Source organism: Alexandromys fortis, unplaced genomic scaffold (assembly GCF_014885135.2).
Source record: "Alexandromys fortis isolate MF-2015 unplaced genomic scaffold, M_Fortis_MF-2015_v1.1 scaffold_197, whole genome shotgun sequence".
NCBI classification, from domain to species: domain Eukaryota; kingdom Metazoa; phylum Chordata; class Mammalia; order Rodentia; family Cricetidae; genus Alexandromys; species Alexandromys fortis.
In genome coordinates this window covers 2,117,200-2,134,128 of record NW_026068072.1, presented here as the reverse complement: position 1 = coordinate 2,134,128, position 16,929 = coordinate 2,117,200, and the positions used below count along the sequence as shown (strand labels likewise).

Here is a 16,929-nt window from a genome sequence, read left to right as displayed (position 1 = left end):
TCTGTGTGTGCATGTGTATGTCTGTGTGTATATATGTGTGCATGTGTATCTGTATGTGTATATATGTATGCCTGTATCTATGTACATGTGTATCTGTGTGTGTATATGCCTGTGTGTGTCTGTGTGTATCTATGTATATATGTGTGTGTGTTTCAAACCCTTTCTTTTAAACCATCCGGGACACAGGATACAAACAACAGGTTTTTAGTGAACTCCTCTTCTAACAGAACTGCTTTAGGTACAGATTTTCTTGAAAAACAAAACACAATTGATTCTTTTGCCCAATAAACCCCATGTTTTTCAGAAGATCCTCGTGAGGAAGGTAGAGATGGAGACAGAACTGTGCATCCAAACATGACCCACGGACCAGTCCTTTCCCGGAATGACTGACTAGGGAATGGCGTGCTACCTAGCAACTACACACGGCGGTGGTCTGCATCCAACTCTTTCAACTTTCTTGTTTTGTGGAGGGAGGGAGGGAGGGAGGGAGGGAGAGAGAGAGAGAGAGAGAGAGAGAGAGAGAGAGAGAGAGAGAGAGAGAGAGATTTGTCCCTCATGCTGAGGCCTGAATCCTTACACTCAATAGTGTTCTACCATTGACCCAACCCCTACGTCTGTCAGTTTCAAAATAAGGAAAAGGAAATAAGACAACCCTGAAACTTTATTCCAGCAAAGAACTCTCCTCCTTTTATTATATCCTACAGCAGACAGAGAAAGGGACCTGCACAACGTGGCCAGAGTCCAGGCTGCAGAGACAGCGCATTAGGCTGTGCTCTCACTGCCACACTTGAGGTCATCAATTCCAGCCTAACGTGGCCTTTCCTATGTATGTAAACTCATTCTCATACAAACATGAGAAAAGAAAGTCAAGGTCCTGACTGCTTCTCAGTGAGCGTCAGAGTACAAGGACATCTGTGCTGAGAACCCTTGGGGAAAATGTTCCAGAACAAAGCAGCGTTTTCTCGTGACATCAGGGCAGAGGAAACAGAAGGATGGTACTCACATGAATATTTAATTCCACATTCTTCCACTGACAGAATCTGGTGAATTTATCACTAAAAGAGAATATAAGTAATTACCAAAGAGTTACATAAACACTTAATAGGGTTCTAGAAGAGCCTTAAGGGACGGGCTGAAATCAACTCCAGTGTTGCCTCTCACACAAGGAAAACATTCTCAAAGACTACCCCCGACAGGTCTCCCATACAACCCCTGCACCTGCTTCTTAGGGCAAATCTTGGAAGAGGGGCAGAAAGATTGTAAGAGCCAGGGACCAGGACATATAACAGAGAAGCCACAAACGTGAATTCTCAGCAATATGGTTGCCCAAACAAGACCAGTACAGTTAACCTGCCAACAGGGACAAGAGACATCCCACATGGCCCCACCCCAAGTGAAAATAAGTCTCCTCCAAGAATGATCACCCACATAGCTTGTCCGGTCCCAAGTGGTCAGTCCTGCACACATGTGCACGTGAGCAAAGCGAAGTGGCCTCGGGTAATTCACTTGTGTGAATATATGTATTCACTCACATATGTCTGTAGCAACAGTAATTATAGAAAAACCATGAACTTGGAGACACAGCAGTTGGAGGGGGAAGAGCGATGACATACAACCCCAAAATATATATTAAAGCTTTTCTCACCCAGCATTCGTGGCTTAACTTTACTGTTTAAATGAAAGAGCCAGTGTCTCCCCTCAGCTGTCACATGCCACATGTATAATTTGACTTAATAGTGTATGGATGCTGATTTTCTATGTCTTTCTTTCCACACAGGGCCTCTGAGACCCAGTTTCTTTTATACACAAGAGGCATTTCAATTTGGAGCAGTCTCACTTCGCGGGCTTGGTAGCTATAGATGGTCCTACTATTTTGTACTCGAGGGGCATTTTAATGAGGATCAATCTCACTCACTTCACGGGTTTGGTAGCTATAGATGGTCCTACTATTTTATACTTGAGGGGCATTTCGATGTGGAGCAATCTCACTTCACGGGCCTGGTAGCTATAGATGGTTCTACTATTTTAGACATTCTGCTCTAAACGCCCAAAAAGAAAAGGACAACCAATGTTCACAAATATCTCTAAGAGCACCAAACAGAGCCCGTGTTCACTGCATGCCCAATCCGCACGGCTCATTGACCCCTTTCAACAGCCCTGTGACCTGTGGCCTCCCGACCCCACTTTATGGCTGCCAAGACCAAGGCCAGCAAATGGTACCAGGCAAAGATCATATGTGGGTGAGCAGGTGGACAGAGACCTGCAGGTTCCTGAGCTTCTCAAGAAGCCATGGGGTGCAGCAGGGGGCCCCTGGTACTCGAGGTGCCTTCCCCACTGCCTGCCAAGCTCTGTCTTCATTCACGCAGTGGAGAAATGTCTTCCTCTGTCTTCTTAACTCGGGCACTATTATGCTTGCTTATCCATTAATGAGCAGAATTTTATGTAGAATTATAAGAGGTTCCGAAGAAACTCGGGGTGTGGGCTTGGGCAATGGAGCTTTGGGGTAGAATGTCCATTGAACAAGTATAGGGTCTTGGATTCAGTCCCTAGAGCTAGAGAAAGAAGAGAGGGGAAATAAAGAAAAGAAGTGGAGAGAGAAGGGAAGGGAAGGGCGACAAGGACCAGAAGGCTGCATCTCACCTAGCCCCTGACTGATTCCTCATAAAGACACAGAATTCAAGCTTCTCTGAATGAAGCAGGGAGGAGGAAGGGAAGATGGGGTTTGTGTAAAGTCACAGGTACCAGCATCCTAAAAGAAAGCCTCCAGGGATCACTGAATAAAAGGCTTCCGATATCAATCACCCAAAGCCCTGTGGTCTTAGCAAACACAGCAATTCTCCCAGTGAACTGAAGTGACCTTTAGTCTCTGCTGCCCTCCTAATGTCTCTTCGAGGCTGTTTAAAATCACCATTCAGACGTGCATTGGCTTGTGCAGAAATGCCAGTCTTTGGGACTCCCCTCCCCTCGTGACTTGAACCTACTCTTCTCTCTGAGAGTCTGGGTCTGACAGGATCTGACATATTTACAATCAGCCTTAGCATTCCGGCAGCTCAGGAAGAGGAATAATAGTCAGTACCCTTTGCCGGCTAAGCGTGAACTTGCTGTGACTAGTTCCTCTTCAGGAAGGAACTAGTCCCCTAGTCCCCTGGAGATGTAGCAGAGTATCTGCCTCGGGGTTAACATGGGCACAGTTCTTCATTAATACCTGGGGCAGAGGGCAAATCTCTAGGGACCAGGGCAGTCAGAGCCAGGAGGACCTGGAGGGTAAAGAGGGTGAAACCTGGATGTGGGAGCGTCTCGGGTGAGTCCAGGACCAACTCTGCTGCTTCTCAGTGCAAGAGGCTCATTGAGTCTGCGGCACTTCCAGTTTCCTCTCCCCCAGCCTCAGTGCTGCCTGAACACAGCAGAAGAGAGCCACAGCCACACTGCTAAGGCTTCTCCTTCTTCCACAGACGCCAGAGCTCCCAGGGAATCCCACCTCGCCCCTGAATGCACCCATTCATCTGCCTATGCATCTCTGGTGATGCCCAAGGCCCGTGTTTATGAAACCCAAACTCCACACTCACAAGAAGGCAATCATGCCCCTTGGCATTCCATGATGAAGGATCACCGACTCTTGAGATAAAGAACAGAATAGTCCCTAAGCCTGGAGTAAGCGGTACCCCATCACACAACAGTAAGATAGGCTCAGAGGTGGGAGCCAGATGTGAGAAATCAAGGTAGTGGGGCTGGCCTGGAATGAGGCTGAAGATCAGCTCAGAGCGTACACTCCTCCCTGGCTTCACTGAGCCCCTTTCCAGAGGTTTCTGCTGGTACCTGCGATACCATAAATAAATGCCAATTTCCCAAGACACTGGGCACAGGATAAATCACCACATACATGGTCGAGGAGAACACACACAGGGGGCTGCCTCTCGGGGGCTTGGAGCCCAGAGAACTGGCTGCGAGGCACACGGGCAAACAGCTCAAGGAGCGCTGAGCAGCTTCAGAGCAAGACTGCACACTATTCTGTAGCTTGGAAACCCAGGGGACGAATCCATCAAGTATGCAAACGATACCTCTGAGCACACAGTTTATCCCTTCCCAGGCTTGACTCGCAGTGGGGAGACATGCCTCAAGGACCCAAGACGTGACATCAGATAAAACACTGCTACCATGCTGTGTCAGCAAAGGCCTCCCTCTAATCCTGGAAGTTCCCCCAGACTGTCTGAATTTTAGACCATGCTGAAGTAGAAAGCAGGGGTCCAGGGGACATCAAGCCATACACCCCGGAGCTATAACGTAAAGTTCAGGAAGCAGTATGACCAAAGGCTGGCTGTGGGCCATGGCCACTAAGGGCCTGTGGAGGGCTAAGGCAATGCGCGTTAGAAGGGTAGCACGTACTGGGAAACACCAGGTATCCACACACAGGCTGCATACCTTTCCATGAACTTCTGGAAAATATCCCCTCGAAGGCTCTCACAGATTTCTTCTATGTATGGCTAGAAAAATATGGAGAAGAAACACCACGTAAGCAGGAACGAAGCAAAGATGGGCACATGCCAGTGGACTCGGGCCTGGGATCAGCAATCACGCTTCTCGGGGATGTTCGTTGCCCTGTGCTTGTCCCTCTTGCTGTCCCCTCATCCCAGGGTTATTATCTCAAGCCAGCTCCTGCTACATTCCACATTGTCAGGGACAGAGCAGCTCCTCAGGAGCTACAGACACTTCTTCGGTGATCGGAACTGGCTGCATGAGCCACGCAGAGGGTCCCAGCCCTGAGCTATGTGACCCTCTGTCGTCATCTTGACATTCTGACTGACGTCTGAAAAGGAGATCGCATGTTTTCACTTGACACTGGGCCGTGTGAGTGAGTTTCCCAGCAAGCTTTGTAAATTGCTAGGAGGCTTTTCCATGTGGACTGAGAGTTAAAGACTGGAAGCTGACTGTCCTAATTGTCTGTGTGGTTAATTAATGTTATACCTTCTTTAGATTCAGCGCTAAAGGTACTCAGGAGAAAGGAAAGGAGGCTCTGGGGTAGGGTGGGGTAGGTGCCCTTGGGACGTCTAGGGAGTTCCCTGGAGAGCTGCTGAGAACTCCAGGCTCCTCACATGGGGATCAACTACCTTCTACCTCAGCTCTGCTTGTCCTGAACAAGCAGCCACATTTTCTGCTCCACAGACTCCAGTTGAGAACAAGAAGCTGGCGGATGGCCATGCTTCAAAGTTCACCAGAGTGGACTTTTGGGAAAATATCTTGATAACACTTAATGAGTTGGAAGATGGGAAATTTAACTTTTTCTATGCCTTCACTAAAAGTTTGCCAAAATACATAGAGAAAGTGGGAGACCGGAGTCCTCAGAAGCAGTGTCCTGGCAGCAGGTCGCTCAGGCGGGGACTCGTGTCCCCATGTTCCTCTAATAGACTTTCTCCACAGGGAACAGGTGGGTTCATTAATCGTTCACGTCTCCATTTTATCGAACACTGAATTCTTCCTATTACCTGGAGAGCAGCCAAGCCTCTCTAGGACTACTTCACCACCATCTGGGCACATTTTAGCTTATCAAACCTGTGCTGGTAGCTACTGACTGCCAGCCTCACAGGGTCTAGAGTCGCCATGGAGACAGATCTCTCAGCATGTCTGTGAAGGAAGAGCCACCCTGATGCGGGGAACACCATCACGTGAGAGGCAGCTTCCTAACTGTAGACTCCTGCCCCCGCACCTTCCCCACCACAAGAGCTGTGTCTCCGTGGACTGTGAGCCCCAACAAACCCTTCTGTCCTGGGGTGGCTGTGTCAGGCACTTCTCAGAACCACTGCTCATGCACACAGGTGAAGGGAGACAGAACCAGTGGTCAGCCGTGGGGGTGAGAACACACGTCCCCTCTAGGTCCTCAGTTTCCTCAATCTATAAGAAGGGACAGTTGCATCTAATAAATGAGATTTAAGAATGTTGCCAGCAGAGCTTGGGGCCAAGCATGTTTCAGTCACCCACCAGCTGGGCCCCGTCCCACCTCCAGCTGGGCCCCTCAACCCCCTACAAATGCACTGATGCAATTTATTTTCCTCCAAACCAGACTGGCAAACACATGGAATATTAACTGATGGCTTTGTGTTTGCTGTAACACACTTGTGTTGAGCTCTAAGCTACAAGTGACTTCACTAGGTGATGGTCCTCAGTCCTTCTGTCCAGCCATTCATCCAGTTCATTACCAGGCTATGAGGATGCTGCCTTGAACCACGCAGCTTCTAAATGAGAGTGCTCTGGGGCCACTTCTACCGTAGTCTTCGTAGTCGTCAGAACTGGCCTACAGAGACCTTGTTCCCTTGTCACTAAGGCTGAAATCTGAATATGGAAGGAGCCAAGGGTTGAGTGTGGCTGCACACGTCTCCGGGGTCATATATTGGAAGCCTGGTCTCCAGCATGGTGATGCTTTGGGCTATAAAAGATAGATCTAGTCTAATAGAGAAGCAAAGCCAAGCAGTAGTGGCTCACACCTTTATTCCCAACATTAGGAAAATGGAAACAGAAAGGGATATGGCTGGGCAGAGGGAGCATATAAGGCTAGAGAAGACAGGAGCACATGGCAGTACTGGTGGGCAGGAGGTGGACAGCGCCCCAAGGGGCTCAGAAGGCATTGATACAGTTCTCCAGGGACTCTGGTCAGTTCTCATGAGAGGGTAGTTATCAAGGAATAAGCCCTGTGCCCTGCCCTCAACTCTCCGGCCTCAAGCCCCCACCATGAGAAGAGGCAGCCTAGAGGGAAGCTGGACTGCAGGGCTTCTAATCCTGATCTTGGACACAGCATCCCAGCTGGCTAAAAGCTGAGCAAAACTCTTTACTGCGAGCAGTCACTGTTGTTCCTAGAAGATAAATCTGACCTCATGCTGTATCTCGTCTCCCTTGTGGGAACTTCGAGTGACATGACAAGCAACAGATCATACGGCCCAGCAGCATCAGGACACAACTGGGTACAGGCTATCTGTATCCATACAGTCTATGGTACAGTCCAGCAATGTCAGACGTGACTGGCTATGGGCTATCTACATGCCATGTAGTCTATGGTACAGTCCAGCAATGTCACATGTGACTGGCTGAGGGCTATCTATGCAAATCAGTTGAAACCTAAAGTTCTCACACTACAATCCATGGAAACAGCAATGCAGACATTAGTACCACGCTGACTGTGATACTAATCACAGCTTTCATTTATGGGATGGCGAGACGGGCAGGCCCCTTGGAAAGCATCCTGTGTGTGCCCACTCCAACTTCAAGGCTCCTATGAGAGCCAGTGCCCTATTGGGTTCAGAAACTGCAGCAGACCAGAGCTGAAGCATGGACTCCTCCTGTGACTGGACTGGCGGGGATGAAGACAATCGAAAAAGATACTTGTGTCCCCCTGGCAGTCACCAAACTATGAAACAAGGTCCCAGAGAACTAGATTTTTCCCAGGAATCTCACACTCAAGGGAGAAAAAGGCTGAGGCATGGTGTCATTATGTGGTTCTGAGAGCAGTCAGAACACCCTGCAGGATGACGCGGCAGCCTGGACACACCTGAGATAGCAGACGGCCCCCTACCTGAACCTCGTCCTCACGTCAGGCCCTAGACGATGGCTGTAGGGTGGGGTCCTTTGTCCTCCTCCCCAGTTTGGCCATGCTTCAGAAATCCCCTTCCTCTGTGTTTCACTGTGAACTTCGCGCATGTGTATTTCTTACTGATGACCGGTACTCAAGCAGCTTGTTGGTGTTGCCAGGGACACAGGCTCTGACCTAACTCTGGGAGCATCTGGGACTGTGCGAGAGGAAAGGAATGCCCGGCATGTCACTAGATGGGTGCTCTAAATCTGAGAATTACTGACTTTGCTTTGTAGAAGTTTGTAATGTTCTAAGACACTGAATCCAAAACCAGGGGGGTACAGTCATGTGTGCCTGTAATTTCCCCAGGGTGGTAGAGGATCCGGGGGCTAGCCTGGGCTATCCCAGTGTAGCTCACTATAAACAACCTGGTAACCTAATAAAGGAGGAATGCATTCATTTCACTTTTGAGAACTAATTGATTAGTGGGGTTCCTTCATTTCTTATAATTCACAGAAACATGAACAGATGGTACCTATCTGAGACTCGGATTGCCCTCATGACTACTGCCACCTCTACAGAAAACCTAGGCTACCAAAAACCCTAAACAGCAGCAAACACACACAGGCCCATCAGCATGAGAGCCAGCTTTCCAAGTCTTGTGTTAAATCTTTGTAGTGTTCAGGACAGAAGCAGTCAAGTGACATGGGACCCTGAAGGTTCCTGGAGCATCACTTCTAACTTTTGAACATAAATCTCACTTAATCCAGTAGATAATCACTAGAAGCCATAGTACTCCACTCCTCATAGACACCAAGTGCCGAGCAGGAGGAAGGCTCAACTCTGTCTTAGCTCAGTGGATTTCCAGAACATATCGTTATGAAAACACTGCAGTAGCCCCTTTCCGGGAACATTGGGGAAACCTGTTGGCTCTGCGGCAGGTTGCAGAAGAGGACCCACGTGGATTCAGTTCTGCTTGTTGAGAACAACATTATCAGGTCTGACTGGGAGGCAGGTCAGGGGCATCTGTGTGGAAGCCATCTTATCTTACCTGAAAAAGAGTGGCTGTCACCTGCTTCTTGGAGAGATGACTCTGGACATGTTCCACAGCTTGTTTGGAGAACGTCTTAGAAAAAATAACAGAAGGAGGGAAGGAAGGAAGACATCATAATTTTAACAAGGACATGTCTACAGATCACACATTACAACAAATGGCTGACACAGAGATCCTGGAAGAGTAACCTGTGGGCTCTCTGCACACAGTCCAAGCACATGGTGTCTTCTGAGCATCCATAGCCCTTGTTTAAGTGCCCAGAATAGAACCCTCAGTAATCAAAGTTCCCATGGCAACAGAGTATAAGAAATCCCACCACTGCCTGACTACATAACCTCTTCCTTCCTTGATGCTGGCTCTATAGAGGTAAACTGTCTGCTGTGTCAGAGAAGACGGATACAGGAATATGTATGTGGGAATTCAGCACAAGAATTCCAAGCCAGGCCACAGTGGCAGTTGGCTCTGGGTCTGGGAGGTCTCACTGCCACCCCAGCAGAGGGCAGCTGGGGCAAAAAGAATGGAACTTCCTTCCATGTGGGTTACAAATTTTATCTTCCAGAAACCTATCAATGTAGACTGCTTTATTCAAATTGTTTATGACTGATTAATGGGATTCCTACATTTCTTGTAATTCATAGAAACATGAAAGTATGCTTCCCATCTGAGACATCCTCACTACCACAGCCACCTCCTCAGAAAACCCATACAGGAAAAGGCTTTCAGGGAGAAGCCATTCACCCTTCATAGCAGCAAACACACACACAGGCCTGTCAGGGAGAGGCCAGCTTTCTGAGTCTGGTCATTTAAATCTCTGTAGTGTTCAGAATAGAGGGAGTCAAGCGGCATGGGCATGTTTTTATGGCTTGTTTTTTTGTTTGTTTGTTTTTGTTTTTATGGGTTTTTTGTTTTGTTTTAGCTCTTGTAGACCAGGCTGGCCTTGAACTCACAGAGATCCACCTGCCTCTGCCTCCTGAGTGCTGGGAAAGGCATGCGTCACTACCCCCCCCCAGCTGCTACTCATGGCTTGTTAAAGGTTCTGAGAGCATTGCTTCTAACTCCTGAACATAAATCTCACTTAATCTGGAGGATAATCGCCACAAGCCTTTTGAATAAAACCCACTCTGCCAAAGCCCCTCCTCCCGTAGCTCAGCTGAGGAAAGTCAAATTCACATAGGTTCCACAAGACAAGGCACCAGGGCATAAAGTGAGCATCCACCCAGCCCCAATTCTTTCTATAAAGCACAGTAAAGCAATAGAAGCTCCGAGAGGGGCCAGCTCGTGTACAGCCGCTCATAGCATCACTGAGAACTGTAACCACACCCTAAGTGCTAAGTCATGGCAGGACCATCCAGTCAGCCTTCCTGCCACAGTACAGTGCTCTGCCCTTGTGTTGCCACATATAGAGATTCTGGGCACACAAAGCTACAGGATACTTCAGATGTGGTTGACAGGGAGCAATTTCATCTGATTTTAATTGCTTTAAATAAACTCAAACAGCCTATGTGGCTGGTGGCCAAGGCCCTGGACCGAGTAGGTAAAGACTGTGTGTCCTTTATAAAATGGCCCACATTGATAGAGAGGCATCCTCATGGTAATTTCCACATTGATAATTAGTCCACTTATTTCTGGTGAAGTTAGTTTCTAAGAATCTAGTTTATCTCAATTAGATTGTTTATCTAACTTCTAAGGAAGACAATAATTTCAACCATTATTTAAATATTCGTGAAAAAAATTGACTTAACTGTTCATGAATAAAATTAACATAATATTTATAGTTCTTATTAATCCCAAGACATCACTGAAGATTTATATTAATCGAATTCTGATTCACCTAATTGTTAAAGTGCAGCTAAATTAAAACTAATAAAGCAAGGCTAGGGAGATGGCTTAGTAGTATTTGCATAGCAAGCATAAGAACCTGGGTTCAATTCTAAACAATACAGCAACACTAATTATCACATCATCATCATAATCACTGTTACATCATAATCATATCATCATAATCACATCATCACATCATCATCACCATCACATCATCATCATCACATCATCACATCACCATCACATCCTCACATCATCATCACATCATCATCATCACCATCATCATCATCACATCATCATCACATCATCACCATCACATCATCACCACATCATCACATCATCATCACATCATCACATCATCATCATCGCATCATCATCATCGCATCATCACCATCATCATCACATCATCATCACATCATCACCATCATCACCATCACATCATCATCACATCATCACATCATAATTACTGTTACATCATAATCATATCATCATAATCACATCATCACCATCACATCATCACATCATCATCATATCATCACATCATCACATCATCACATCATCATCATCATCACATCACCATCACATCATCATCACATCACCATCACATCATCATCACATCACCATCACATCATCTTCACATCATTATCACATCATCACATCATCATCACATCATCATCACATCATCATATCATCACATCATCATCATCACATCATCACATCATCATCACCTCATCATCACATCATCCTCACATCATCACATCACCATCACATCATCATCTAGGTGTGGTGGTGTAGCATGTAGGACACTGAGGTAAAAGGATCGGGAGTTGAAGTTCAGCCTGGGCTACATAGAGAGACCCTGTCAAATAATAATGAGACTAAGAATGAGAGTAAATCCTCAATTCCTTCATCAAGTCTAGAATAGAAACCTTTCTTCTCGATCCAAACAAGCCCTCTCTCATGGCATCAGCTGCCCGCAGTACCAAGATTGACTTCAGGGAATAAAGCAAGCATATATGTAGCAGGAGACACCGAGTCAGAAAACTGCATGGTTATGGGAGAAAAGGAGACCCAGACCCCACCCCAGGATTGCAGCTGTGTAGCTGAGCTCCCTTCTGGAAATGGGGGGAGGGGCAGTGTAACCCCCATGGGTGCTGTCTGGGGAGCTGAATGGGACACTTACATGTGTGCAGGACAGGAGCTCCCTCATGATGTAGGCATCATACATCTGGCGGCTCCGGCGCAGCCGGTCCTCCTCATTGTCCAGTTTCTCGTACTCTTTTATCTAGATTTCCGGAGATTGTCAAATTAGCTTGCAGCTTCCTAGAAACCAGCTTTATTTAGAACCATGACTGACCCAGTCAGGAACCCTTCCCCATGAGAGATAAGACAAATTACTAAGGCAGCGATTCCCAAAAAAATGACCGCTTCGCATGAGGTGATAACAAGGTTGCATCAAGTTAGGCCCAGCTGGAAACACAAATGGATTTCCCTCTCTGGTGACATTTTCATATGGAAATAAAGATAACCGTGGCCACAGTTATCCCGCAGCACAGAAGCCAGGGACCACTTGCCTGGCCAGTTCTCTCCAGATCTTCCAGCCTGGCTGTGTTTCAGCTCTGAGATGGAGCTGGTTCACGCTCTACCAGAGTTCCAGGATCAGCAGGGGAAATTGGTGGGGATTCATCAGCAGGTTTCTAAAGTCATGTGAAGGAAGCGTGTATGTGGAGGTGGAGCACACTACTGGATAAAAGCACTGCTTTTCCAGCACTGCTGCAAATGGTGTACCATTTACTGTAAATGCAGGCCTTGCGTGGTGTGCATGGCTGTGCATCCCAGCCCTCCAGAGGCAGAGATGGAAGAGTGTAGCCAAGGCTAGCCCAGGCTAGCAGCAAAACAGTTGGAAGGAAGGAAGGAAGGAAGGAAGGAAGGAAGGAAGGAAGGAAGGAAGGAAGGAAGGAAGGACACACTATTATGTCAAATGCTATGCTAGGAAAGGTTGCCAGCTGAATAAACAATGAGATGGGGTTTAGAGACAACTGTCCTATGAAGGAACGGTCCAAATTGCTATTATCTGACTACAAGAGGTCCCTGGTCAGAAAGCGGTTCCCATTTCTTTACAGACATATTTTGACAACACAAGACTGAAGACAATGAACTATGAAGGTAGAGACACCTTCCGCACCCCACGCTGCTGTGCATAACCTGGTTACACACATGGTGCCACACCTGAGAGCTGTTGTCCACCTGGGCTGGCAGAAACAGGGACTTCCTTGTGGGAGTAGCTTTGACCTTACAGACTGGTGTTCACATACTAGAATTAAAGCCAGTCAGTCCTACGAGGATTTCTCATACGGACGAGGTCATACATAGCTCATCACCACTGAGGCCCTGTAACAGCAGGTTCCCACACTGAGAAATTACCAAGATCCCATCATGTGTAGCATGGTGGCTAGCATGCACGCCTATGGGATTTCTGGGGCTTAGAATGGGGTCTTCTTGGGGCAGAAGACAGTCACCATAAGACCAGCTCAAGCGGATCAGAGGCTCTCGGCAGTGCAGCGAAGCTGGCCTAACCAACCTGATTCAACCAGCCTACCTCAGTTTCTAAAAACTAACCACATGGCAGCAGCATAGATGGCATTGCCGGGTGGCCAAAGTCAGGTACAATGCACCCAAGCCACCAGAAAGGAAAGGACTAGGGTTTGGTTCATTTCCTCTGCTTGGTGATTGCTCTGGGTACATTTTGGTCTTGGGAGATTCGAGGGTTAATGCCAGCAGGCTTGGAGCTAGAACAGATCTGACTCAACCAGAGACCAAGGTTTGTCCCTGGACATGCAAATGACCTCAAGCCATGGTGCACCACCCCAAAACTAATATCCTGAACATACACATAATGGGGCGCAAGTGAGGCAGAGTGGCATCTGGTGGGTCACATGCTCATTCTCTGGAAGTTTCCATGATTTGTCTCTGGCAGTAGTTACACAGACAATCCCGGCTTCGTGAACAAATGAGGCACGGCCCAGTGTCTATGCTCCGAATCCTGAGTCTGACAAAAGCTGTGTGAACACCAGACAGAGTAGAGCAAGCATGGGACCAGCGCTGAACTTACACCTCACTTTCTTTCAGAAAGATCACTAAATAAATAACAGGCCATCAGCGGTGGCTCTGCTGGCCTAAAGGAATTCTTGATTTAGTAACACTACATCCAATCCTGGTAGAAGGGCTGATTGGGTACTTATGTAAGTGGGACCACGTTAGAGGTGTCCCCATGCTAAAGTACAGACACAGTGTCAGTGGTGACAGCATTCCCCCTTCAGGCAGTCAACTCTTTGCTTGGGCAACACACATGGTTGAACATGTCACTGCCCAGGCCGCAGCTGTGTCCATAGCTCCCCCTCTCTGGGATCTGAGCTCCGCATCTCCAGGGCTTTGCCTTCATTTCACTCAGTCTCCCACTGTCTTCAGAGCACTGGGCACTCTGTAAGGCTTTTGTCACTAGCCACACACACCCTAGGGAAAGCTGTCAGGCCCACAGACATCAGCAAGAGGGGCCGCACATGTGACCTTTCCTGCTGAGCATCTCCATCTGGGGTTATCTAAGGGAGCCCTAGCTAGCCACTCGCCATGAATCACAGTTGCCATGTCCCACCCTGGTTACAGGGATCACTGTTGACTCTTTGCCTACGTGCTGCACCCATCATCCATGCTTGTGCATCACTGAAAACCCATCAAACCCAGACAACAACCTTGGAGCAGAGTGGTCTTCCTGAGACCATGACTGTCAATTCAAGGAAGCACTGCAGAGAGACCTAAGAGACAGGGATAACGGAGAAGGGACATCAAACAGAAACTATGAGAGAAGAACATTCTGGAGATAACAAGCCACAAAGGTGGGCTCCAGAATCCACACAGATATTCATTCTACCAAACTTGCCGAGCACATGATGGGCATCTGGGCATGGCCAACCTCAGCAGCCCAGAATGGCTAAGGAGCCGAACCAGATTCAGTGGTGGCATGCCGCGCAGGGGTGTGGCTGCTGGCACTAAACAACTCACACCCTCTCTGGGGTTGAGCACGCCTTTGTGGACTGCACTGCTCTCCATATGTGCAGAGATGGAGCCACGCAGGAAAAAGCAGCTCAGCAGCAAGATCGGGGCTGGAATGATCAGGGCAAGCGCTGCACACCAGTGATTGGAATTAGAAAGAACACGTGTGTGATAAAAGGTAGGATGGGTGGCAGCAGAAGGAAACGGCCATGCTACTCTAGTTGAACATCAACGTGTTAGAGCCTAGAATCACCTAGAAGACAGGAATGCTGAGTGATTTTCTACAGCAGGTGGATCCATGCGACGCTGTCTTTATTGTTAATCAATGTGAAAAGGTCCAGTCCATCCTGGGCAGCATTGTTCACCAGGTGCAGAAGGGAGATCCTGAATGGGCTGAGAGGAGAAAGTTAGCCTAAAGCAAGTTAGCAAGGAGCAACCTTAGGGTCTTTCTACTCTTGCCTATAATGTGACCTGCTTCAGACTCTTGGCTTGACTTCAGCGACAGACTGTGACCCAGGACTTTAAGCAGAATAATCCCATCCTCCTGCTTCAAGGTTCTTGTCTAGGTATTTTATCACAGCAACAGAAATGAAAACAGGACAGCAGCTATTAAAAAAATCAACTGGAATTGTCAGAAGTGAAAGTCTGGAATCTGAAATAAGTCATTCGGCGGATGGATGGGACAGCAGGCTGCAGAAGCTGAGACAAAATCCAATTTGCAGAAGAGGAAGAAAAAATATTGAAAGAAAAACTGATCATAGTGCTGAGGCCAACAGGATAATATCCATCAATCATGAAAATACGACCAGAGTCCTGGAAGAGAGGAGAGCGTGTGCTCTAAGAGATAACTGTCCCCGTGGCTCCAGAGTTGTTTAAAGATGTAAACAGACAGACTAAAGAATTTCAGCAAACTCTGCAATATGAATACGATATCTAAAATCACTCATTGGAGAGCAGGCATTGCCAGGATGGGAATGGTCAGTGGGACTCTTGTACCTACAAAGAGGCACTGTAAAGACACGAGCCTCCCCGGTCTCTCACAAGGAGAAGCTGTGGCTCTGGCCACAGCACAGGGAGAAAGAAGCCAGTTTAGGACAAAAGAGGACTGAAATAAGAGGCAGGGCACTTCTTGTAGTGATATACCAGTGACATCATGTGTGAGCCCGACCACAGAGCTTCAACCTACAGGGAAAGTGGCAACAGAAATCAAAAAGGCCTTCCCCCATCCGAGTGGCAGATTTCAACATCTCTCGCGGTAGGTGACAAAAACCTGCAGCGATGTGAGTCCAGATGGAGAGCATCCAGCTCATGGTAGAGGCTGCGGATCAGCACACCCAAATATGCTAGAACCAGAACCTGTCACTGTGTCCATCTTTAACTCACCTGTCCCCCCCCACTCCCCCACTCCCAGGTTGTCCTCCTCAATGTTAGCTCCTAAATGCTAAGCGCCTCCCACCATGAAGTTGGGTGTGGCCTCCTGTGCTTTCCTAACCCCACCTCGGAGGGGCCGGTCTTCTCGGCACCCATGTTCTTGTTTAAATGAGACCTTGCTGAGATGATACTGAACTCATTCCTGTAGAGTGGGCACCAACCCACAGTGAACCACACCGAGTCTGCCTGAGCTCCTGGAGCAGCTCCTATGTCTGTGGACATCCCGCTGGCTGTAGCTTTCTCTCCCAGAGTGTAAGCGCAGAGACACAGAGCCACACAACGTCAGGCACGAGGCTGGGGTTCAAGGAATATGACTGAATAAGCAGGGGCAAAAACAAAACTCCTAGGAACTCGTTCTCTATTGTTATAGTCTCTCTTCTAAGATTGTCTGTCATGACAGGTGCCCTGGGAAGTGGACAGGAACATCCACCCAGCTCACTGGACCTCAGTCTCAAGTCCCCCTCATGAGAGCCCCTCGAGTGGAAGGAGCTTGGCATCTTACACGCCAGGGATGGCCATGTGACTTGTCTCACACCTCAAGGCACCTGGAGGGCATAGCTGCAGGCAGAGTTAAGGAGACTTTTGTGTGAGTCCTGTAAAGGGTGGGATGGACTTGGGCCCCATCCCCTCTGTCATCTGAGTGTGGGATCACAGGCCTGTGCCAACAGCCCCCGCCCACTTCCATCCCACCCTGGCATCTGTGAGCAGTTATTTAAAGTACTTGTCAGTTACTCCACTATTCATCTACCCAGTCTTTGTGTCCGGTGACCTTGTCTTCTCACTTGTCCCCTCCCATCACATCCATCAAGGACAGGGTCTCCCTGTGCCCTACTGGGTACCTCACAGCAAGTGAGCCAGGCTGGAGATGGGCTGTCATTTCCATGACATCCCATCTGCTGTGGGTTTGATCCCTGGTGTGCAATGTCCTTCTATATATGTGTTGCTTTTGTTGGTTAATAAAAAAGCTGCTTTCTGCCAATGGCTTAACAGAATATAGCCAGGTTGGAAGATATATTTT

General features: G+C 48.0%; 1 protein-coding gene across 4 annotated transcripts in view; it reads right to left on the bottom strand.

The window, feature by feature from the left end:
- Grk3 (G protein-coupled receptor kinase 3) overlaps positions 1 to 16,929 on the bottom strand; it is a 105,456-nt gene that overhangs the window by 39,267 nt on the left and 49,260 nt on the right. For all 4 annotated transcript variants that reach the window (XM_050121145.1, XM_050121143.1, XM_050121144.1 and 1 more), the window contains 4 exons: positions 11,614 to 11,715; positions 8,607 to 8,681; positions 4,420 to 4,481; positions 1,004 to 1,055 (listed from right to left, as the gene is read on the bottom strand). In XM_050121145.1, the coding sequence (XP_049977102.1) occupies positions 1,004 to 1,055; positions 4,420 to 4,481; positions 8,607 to 8,681; positions 11,614 to 11,715 (291 nt within the window). The remainder of the gene's footprint in view (positions 1 to 1,003; positions 1,056 to 4,419; positions 4,482 to 8,606; positions 8,682 to 11,613; positions 11,716 to 16,929) is intronic.